At 50.5% G+C, this 9,328-nt stretch overlaps 1 protein-coding gene across 1 annotated transcript; it reads left to right on the forward strand.

The window, feature by feature from the left end:
* Window positions 1–5,676: 5,676 nt before the first annotated feature.
* LOC123160044 (transcription factor MYB44) lies at window positions 5,677–6,832 on the forward strand. Its single transcript, XM_044577868.1, has one exon. It carries the CDS (start codon window positions 5,779–5,781, stop codon window positions 6,664–6,666), a length of 888 nt encoding a protein of 295 aa, XP_044433803.1. The 5' UTR covers window positions 5,677–5,778; the 3' UTR covers window positions 6,667–6,832.
* Window positions 6,833–9,328: the final 2,496 nt, after the last annotated feature.

Genomic DNA, 9,328 nt, shown 5'->3' on the forward strand with positions numbered 1-9,328 from the left:
GGCCAGCGACTTAGTTTTTTTTTTTTTTTTGAGCAACTGGCCAGCCACTTAGTTGTGTCTGATGTTTAATGGAATCAGTTTCGAATTTTTTTTACAAAAAAAACATCACAGAGTAGGCCACGTATTGGTGGCCCGACGAATTAGGAAAAGCAGCTCTGGGCTGGGCCTATCATCAAAAACAAATTGGACCGAGCCGTGGCCCGTCTCCCGCCGTCCCGTCTTTTTTCACTACTCCCCGAGTGGAACGAGCGCGGCCGTCGAAGGAATTTCCTATTCGCCGCTTACTGCAGCAAGTAGTCGCCGCTTCGCACAGGGCGCAGCTCACCCTGGGCCGGCCCATTTAACTGGTTTCGCTTCGTGATATTAAAAACCGCAAAAAATGGTCGCACCAGGGATTGAACTAACAACCTCCTGCAAAGGTACACGCCGCTGTTGCCATCACGACTGACTCGTGGATTTGATTGAATAACAAAGCTAAGCTTAAAGAAACTAAAAGCGACGACAAAACTTAAAACCAGTTCCTTCTACTGGTTCTTTCTGGTTTTTCTTCAGTCTTATTCTGTTATTTCTTTATTCTCATTTTCTTTGTTTTTTCTTTTTAAATATTTTTTTCCTTTTTCTTTTAAGCTTTTCAAAAACTTTAAATATGGTTTAGAATTTTTAAAATTGTTCTTTTTGTCAAAATTTGTTCATATTTCTGAAATAGTGTTCACATTTTCAAAATTTTGTTCACAACTTCGAAAAATGTTCCTGATTTTTTTGTTTTCTTTCTATTTCTTTTCCTTTTTCTTCTCTTTTCTTCAAAATATTCAAATTTTGTTTGTATATTTTATAAAAAGTTCAGTTTTCGAATTTTTTTCTCAAAATTCATAAATTGTTCTCGTTACAAAAAAAGGTTAAAAACTTTTGAAATGCAGAAAATATACAAAATTTTATAAGATGTTCATGTTTTCATAAAATATTCGCGCTTCCAAATTTGTTCGGGATTTTTCAAAATTGTTCTCTGTTTCAAATTTGTTCCCAAGATCCAAAAAATGTCCGTGCTTTAAAAAATTGTTTGAGCTTCCATATTTGTTTGGGATTTTTCAAAATTGTTCTCAAGATTCATAAATGTCATTGCTTTAAAAAACTGTTCACGCTTCCAAATTTGTTCTCCGTTTCAAAATTTGTTCTCAAGATTCAAAAAATGTTCGTGCTTTAAAAAATTGTTTGCGCTCCCAAATTTGTTCAGGATTTTTCAAAATTGTTCTCAAGATTCAAAAATGTTTTGTGCTTTAAAAAATTGTTCACGCTTCCAAATTTGTTCTCCGTTTCAAAATTCGTTCTCAAGATTCAAAAAAAATTTGTGCTTTAAAGAAATGTCACAAATTCCAGAAATGTTTGGGAAACTCAAATTTTGTTCATTTTCAGAAAAAAAAAATTGCGTAATCGTACTTCAAAAAGTTGTTCACTACAGTAACTAATTCCGGTTCAAAAATTTGTTTGCATAATCGTACGTTCAAAAAAGTTTGTGCTTTTGAAAAATTGTTCCCATTATCAAATTTTTGTTCTCAAGATTCTATAAAAAATCCTATTGCACGGGGGGGCGGGGTCGATCGGATCCATGCATCCGCGCATGGTCGCATGCACGGACATGACAGCGCGATCGGGGCTGGCTGGATCATACCACCAGCAGTTGAATCGTAGAGCGGGCAAAGATCTCCTCTGTTTTGTTTAAGGGCGCTTATAGTGCGGGCGTTCGATTTAGGCCACGCGGCCGTTGGATCCAAGCAAAAAAGAAAAAAAATCGTCCCAGCTCTCTTCTTCCTCGCGGAGTTGGTTGGATCCACATATCCCGTTCGGGGGAGCGCGGCGCCGCGCCTCCTGTCCCCTCCGGTGGTCGTCGGTCCCCACCCTTGCCGGCCGACCTCGTCGCCGCCGGACCCCGTCCTCGCCGGCCGACCTCGTCGCCGGTCTCCGCCCTCGTCGGCTATCTTCATCGCCAGTTCCCATGCAACAACTCCACCTACGTTGCAGCTCTTGACGGCGACAGTTGTAGCTCGGCCGCCGCCCCTCGCCATTGATGCTCGTTGCAGGAAATTATGTCGACGGCGGCCGTCAGTCAATCAACGCCGTTTTGAATGGATGTAGCAAAAAACTTCACCCGTAGTAGCAAAAAAAAATACGGTTGCAGCAAAAATCAAACACCGTCGCCGTCTTTCGCGAGGTCGCAACTCCGCCTTACATGGATGTAGCAAAAACTTCAGCGGTAGTAGCAAAAAACTACTACGGTTGCAGCAAAAATCAACACACCGTCACCGTCTTTCACGAGGTCGCAACTCCGCCTTACATGGATGTAGCAAAAACTTCAGCGGTTGTAGCAAAAAACTACTACGGTTGCAACAAAAATCGTCGTTGTCATCATCGCGAGGTCGCAGCTCCGCCTGATGGATGTAGCAAAAAACTTCGCCAGTGGTAACAAAATTCAACTGCGGTTGCAGCTTCCCCTTGTTGTGCAGTTCCATTGAAATTTTTTTGTCTATGGTTGAAGCTTTTTTCAACAGCTATTGAATTTGTTTTAGGTGACGGTTGCAACACTAGTATACGCGGGGTGCATCCAGCCATGGCGGCAGGCAGCCATGGCGGCCGGCGAGGGAGCGCCTGGCCGTCGGCGATGGAGGTCGTGGTCGTCCAGTCGCAGCCCGGGAGGAAGGGGGAAGGGGGGGAGGGGATGCGCCTGCGTGAAGGCTTGAGGTAGGGGATGGATCTGGCCATGGCGGCAGGCAGCCATGACAGCCGGCGAGGGGAGCCTGGCCGCCGGCGATTGAGGTCGTGGTGGCCCAGTCGCAGCTCGGGAGGAGGGGGAGGGGGAGGGGACATGCTTCCAGGGGAAGGCACTTGCGCGAGGAAGAAGAAGTATAGAAGAAAAAAAAGTTTCACTTGAGGCCCACCTAGCGTACGTGGAAAAGAGCGAGCGAGCAAGGGGCACCGGCCGAGCGTTCGGCCGGTGCGCCAATTCCAAACGTTTCCCTTTGTTTAAGCCAAACAAAGCGACGGGACCGTCCGAGGAAGCTGCTACGAAGCTGCAGCCCCTTCCCTCCCCGCCGCGCGCGGACCCAGACAGACGTCCGTCGTGGATGGCAACGGCGGTTGGGTTGGGACTTGGGGCAGTACGTATCGTACCCGCTCGTACCTGTCGGTGGGCCTGGGGACCGTCCCGACGTCGGCCAGCCTGGCCTCGAGGCCCGCGCGGCCACGTCCCGCGTCCCCCGCTCCTCCTGCTTGACACATGTCTAAGTTATTATATCCATAATGCAAAGTAACATAATAATAGTATCATAGATGGCTTCATTTATTAGCTTTTAGACTCATCTTATCTTAAAAAGCACTATGTTACAGTAATATATTATGTTACCACCTCTTATTAATTACTTGTCACGTAAGCAGAATTTTCTCGAAGTGCGCTATGCTACTAGCTAAGTTACTCCCACTATGACTAGCCTGAATAGCGAACCCGCTTCTTCCACCGGCACCGTTGCTTTCGGTCACCGGCTTGCCGCGAGCACCCCGTCTCCGTGGCGTGCAGCGTGTCGCGGGTGCAACGACGACCGGGCCTCGCCGACGCCCGTCGCCGGCGCAGATGATACGTATTCGTAGGACGAGGAGCACGGGAGCATGCAGGCGTGCTGTACCAATACGTACCTGCGACCTGAACACGAGCTGGTGAGAGCCGTGTCCCGCGAAGCAGTGCGGTCCAGCCTGTCCGCGCGGACCGAGGAGCCCGACGAACGGGCGAACGTGCGGATGGGCCTGCCTACCCATCATGGGCACGAGCGGACGTCGGCAGTAGGGCAGGAGAGGGAGCAGGAGTACCCGCTGTACGGTACGGCAGTGCATGCACATGCATCATCGGGTATGGCGAGGTGGACGGAGCCCGCGCGAGTTGGGTGGACGGACGTGCTCCATGAAGGTCAAGGGGGATCGGCGCCCAACGTCAACGTACACTGGTTGTGGTGGGTTTCGAGTCCGCTCCACTCCACCGCCACCCTGCTCCTCACCGGTCGTGTCTATCCACCCAACAACAGCCGCAAAACGACGAAGTACCAACAATCCCCGTCCAACTTGGTTCCAAACGAAACGAGATGGAGATATGCATGGATGGCTCGCTCGGTTCCGTCCACTGGTAGTGTCTTTCATTCAGCTACCACACACCGGTAGTGGTAGGCTATCGACAAGACAAGTGCGATACGGATCGAAACCCGGCCCACAGCAAGCCCGGTCGAACTAGGTGGCTCCAAGGGCAACGAGATATGCATGGCTCGCTCGGTCCCATCGAGGCAAAAGTCCCTGTTCTCTTCTTAGTGCCTAGGTTTAGCACCATTTGACCGTGTTTGAAAAATAAAATGATCTGGTCTTTTTGCTATTGCCATTGTCTCTGGTGATAGGGTGCAATTACCTACCGTTGTGATGAATGACAGTAGGAAGCATGTCGACGTGTTTACGCCGTCTAGGCGCCCACTGGCGTGGATAAGTGGCTATCGTAATGGGTCTCAGTGATAGAGCACCAAGGTCCTTGGCGGTATGGTCTCATGAACTACCGTCCAGAAAAAATTTACTGCAGGGTCCAGAAGCTTTTCATTCAAATTGGCGATGCTTTTCATTAAATTTGGGCGTCCTACCGCCAAGGACATTGGTGGTTGGTCCCGTGGCTTACCGCCCAAAGAACGATCGCAAGGTCCAGTAGCTTTTCACTAAAATAGGAAGAGGGGGGTCCTACCGCCAGGGACCTTGGTGCTAGGGTCACAGTGTTTATTTTACTGTTACGTGTTGAATTCCGTCGGTGCTTGTTGCTGTCCAGGTTGATCTTCAAGGGTGCTATGTACGTCATCGCTGGTGCGTCCAAGATGATGTCTTTCTCGTGACCGTCCAAAAGTTCTGCCACATACACGCCAGTCTCTTTTAGGCATTCATGGGATGGATGGTGCACCGGCGAGTGAAGTCTAACTTGGTGTGTTGTCTTTGAAGGCGACAGGTGTTGGTCGAGACACTGCCTTTCAGCTTAGGATAAGTCCCTTGTGTTGTGGTTGTAATGGGTGTGGTGGTTTGTCATCGAACTACCCTGGTGGGTGTTGGCTTGTCTTCAAACTTGCCTCGGTGTGGAGTGGAGTGTGCATTGCACTTGTTGTTCACGACAAGGGAGTCTTCTTGTAACTTATTTTTGTCTTCTATAAAAGTATGATATGCCTGGATGTACTTTGAAAAAAAAAAGATTGAAAACCCCCTTTGGATAAAAAAATCGATCGAAGTACACGAGCGAGAACGAACAAACACTCTATGCCGCGTTTTCACTTTCTGAACTACCTCTCCAACGGCAAACTCGCAAACAAATCAACAGAAACGAAAATATGATTCTCCCTCAAGAAAAAACGACAATATGATTCAAATTTGAGAATGGTTTAAACAAAATGTACCACCGCTGTCTGGCCTGCACGTGGGGCCAGTGAGACGCGGCCCCACATGGCATCCAGCCAGGGCAAACGACAAGCGCCGCGGGTGGGATAGGACCGGACCAGGCAGGAGGTTTCGTTTCCGGTGCCGTTGGCGTGCATGCATGCAGTTGGATGGGGCCTCGTGAGGCCAGCTGTTGCCGGCCACATCACCGGCCGCCCCTAGGCTACAAATACCACCTCCCATCTCCTTCCCCGACAACCACCGCCGCCGCTCGCCGCCACCCACAACCCGTTCAATCGTCTTCACATACCAGTCTCCATCTCCGGTCGTAGCAGCAGCAAGCCAGCTATGGAGGGGTGCGACCGGATCAGGGGGCCATGGAGCCCGGAGGAGGACGCCGCGCTGCGGCGGTTGGTGGAGTGCCATGGCGCGCGCAACTGGACGGCCATCGGCCGCGGGGTGCCCGGCCGCTCCGGCAAGTCCTGCCGCCTGCGGTGGTGCAACCAGCTCTCTCCCGGGGTGGAGCGCAGGCCCTTCACGGCCGACGAGGACACCATCATCGCGCGCGCCCATGCGAGGCTCGGCAACCGCTGGGCCGCCATCGCGCGCCACCTCCGTGGCCGCACCGACAACGCCGTCAAGAACCACTGGAACTGCTCCCTCAAGCGCAGGCTCGGCGCCGTCGACGTCGCCGGAGAGGGCGAGGAGGAGCGGCCGTCCAAGCGCGCCAGCGTCACGCCGGAGAGCACCTCCGGGTCGGGGTCGGGGTCTGGATCCGGGTCCGACCGCAGCGACCTCAGCCATGGCGGCGCGCTCGGGCTCGGTCAGGTTTACCGGCCGGTGGCGCGGGCCGGCGGGTTCGAGCCGGCGGACTGCGCCATGAGCCAGCGACACGAGGAGGAGGAGCAGGAGGACCCATTCACGTCGCTCTCGCTCTCCCTCCCCGGCACGGATGCCCACGCGTTCCACCACGACAGCTCCCGCAGCCATTTCCACCAGCCGTCTCCCTCCCCGTCGCCGCCGCCCGCTCCGGCGTCCACCACCGCGCCACCGGCATCGTCATACCCGTTCTCCCCCGCTTTCGCCGCCGCGATGCAGGAGATGATCCGTGACGAGGTGCGCAGGTACATCTCCGGCGTCAGCTGCGGCGCCAACCTGCCGTCCATGTCGCAGCTTCTGGATGGCGTGATGCGCGCGGCGGTGGAGCGCGCCGGTGGGGTCTCGAGGATGCAGTGACCGATCAATCGAGTAAATCGGCAGCAATGCCTGGCTGGCTTCATTTCGTTAGGATATAAAGTCCGAACTGAATTAGCAATGGGAGAAAGAAGAACTAGGCAAACCTGACGATTTGCTTCTTTCTTCTTGTACATAAAAACAAATGAAATGGAAAGAAACTTGCATATGTGTCCAACTTTGAGCTCACTCATGTCAAATTTGTTTTCCTCCGAAAGCAAAAATATATCCGTGTATATGGATCTGAAGCGAAAAATCCCTCATTCTACATTTGACGTACAAATATGCCAAGTAACATCAAGCGTAGCAAACGGCGCGGCAAAAAGCTATGCTCCGGGATGGAGAAGTTGAACAATCAGATGAAACGATGACCAAAACAAATTTCCAGCAAAAGGCTTTCATGTATGAAAAATAAAATCATAATTGAATAATTTTTAGAAGTTCACTGAATTGAAAATAATGTATGAAATTCAAAAAATGTTCTGGACGTGAATTTCAAAAGATGTTCATAAATTTTTAAATATTTGTGACTTTGAGAAATATTCAAGAATTCCCAAAATTTTGTGAACTACAAAAACTTGAATTCAAGAAGCATTCGTGAAATTCAAAGATTTTTTGCAATTTTGAAAAAGTTCATCGTCCGTTTAAGAAATGTTCATGCAGTGTAAAAAAAGTTCATCGTCCGTTTAAGAAATGTTCATGCAGTGTAAAAAAAGTTCATCGGCCATTCAGAAAATATATTCATGACAATTGAAATATATTCACGTGTTTCAATAATATGTTCATCACATTAAGAAAACTTATAAAAAATCTTTTGTAAAACAACTGTTCCATAACTTATAAAAAATATTCATACTATTTGAAAAAATCGTCCATTTCAAAATATGTTTATGTCATATAAAACAAGTTAATTCAATGTAAAGAAACATTCAGGTAATTTAGAGAAAAGATGTTTCCTACAATTTTTAATAGTGTTCACGCATTTAACAAAATGTGTTTGTGACAATTAAAAAAAATCTTTGCATAGTTAAAAGGAGTTTTAAACCATTTAAAAAAAGTGTTGACGCATTTAAAAAAAATGTGTTTTGACATTTTAAAAAATGTTGTCATAGTTAAAAGGAGTTTTATACTGTTTTAAAAAGCGTTCACCGATGACGCGCGCCACAACGGCCGCCACGTGCGGTCGTGCGGCTCTGACAGAGCGGCGAATATCCTGTTGCACGGGTGGGTGGGCGCGATGGATGCACCTGCACGGACATGACAGCGCGATCGTGGCCATCTGGATCATATTATACCAGCAGTTGAAGGAGATCGAGCGGGCAAAGATCTCGCCGGTTTTGTTTAAGCGACGGGACCGTCCGAGGAAGCTGCGACGAAGTTGCGTCCCTTCTCGCCGCGCCTGGATCCAAGACGCCGGTACGCCGTGGACTCATGGTGGCGCGTGCTGTGGTTGGTTCATTGGCAACGGCAGTTGCGGTTGGGACCTGGGGCAGTACGGACGTAACGTACCCGCTGGTACCTGTCGGTGGGGCGGGGGGCCGCCCCAGCCTCGGCCAGCCTGGCCTCGAGAACCCATCGCCACCGTTGCTTCCGGTGAGACGGCCACGTCCCGCGAAGCAGCTACCGCGCCTGGTCTTCGAGCGGCGCGCGCCAGCCTGTCCGCGCGGACCGAGGAGCCCAACGGACGAACGTGCGGGTGGGCCCACCCGTCACGGGCACGGAGGGGGCGTCGGCAGTGGGGCAGGGGAGGGAGCGCGTACAATACGCTAGTGCATGCATGCATCGGGCGTGGCGAGGTGGAGGGAGCCCCCGCGCGGGTCGGGTGGGCGCATGCATCGCATCAATCGGCGCTGCCCAACGTACACACACTGGTTGCATCGTTTTGAGTCCACTCCACCGCCCCGCTGCTCACCGGTCGTGTCTATCTATCCATCCGCAAAACGACGAAATACCAACAATTTTGATCCAAGTTGGCTCCAAACGAAGCCATATCCAGGTATGGAATCGCTCAGTCCCGTCCATCTATGTGGTTCTGCTATGTGTAGAGATTCAGTTGGCTCCTACTGCTGCTGAGTGGTGACTGGTGAGTGCTAAAATTCAGGTGGACACATCACTCACCTTCCGGTCATAAGATCCTCTACGGCCAGACTTTGCAAATCAGAACCCTCAAATGCCCCCAAACACATCCAAGCGCATTCACGAACACTGACCGATCAATCCTTAGAATTTCCTTGTCATAGCCAAATTATGAAAATAGACCTAGAGACATTTTAACCGAATTACAAATAAAATGTAGTAAAAATGTCCATTTTGGTTGAAGCTTTTTTGAAACAAGTAATATCTGATGTATTACTCATGTGTAAAGTTTCGCGACAAAGCTAATATTTTGGTATCCTGAACGAATTAAAACAAACCGATACTATGTTAGGGTTAGGGCATCTCCAGCCGCGCCCCCAACAGGCCCCCCCAGGCCACTTTTTCGGCGCCGGCGCCGAAAAAACGGCCCAGTCGCGCCCCCAGAACGCCGAAAATCGCCGGTTCAGACCTTTTTTTCGCCCGGCCGAACCCGGCGCGCTGGGGAGCCGTTGGGGGCTCCGGCGCTAGGGAAAAGCACGCCTGGCCCACACCGACAGGGGAAAAGTCAAGGTTTCTTCCCCCGACTCGC

Source organism: Triticum aestivum, chromosome 7B, assembly GCF_018294505.1.
Source record: "Triticum aestivum cultivar Chinese Spring chromosome 7B, IWGSC CS RefSeq v2.1, whole genome shotgun sequence".
Taxonomy (NCBI): Eukaryota; Viridiplantae; Streptophyta; class Magnoliopsida; order Poales; family Poaceae; genus Triticum; species Triticum aestivum.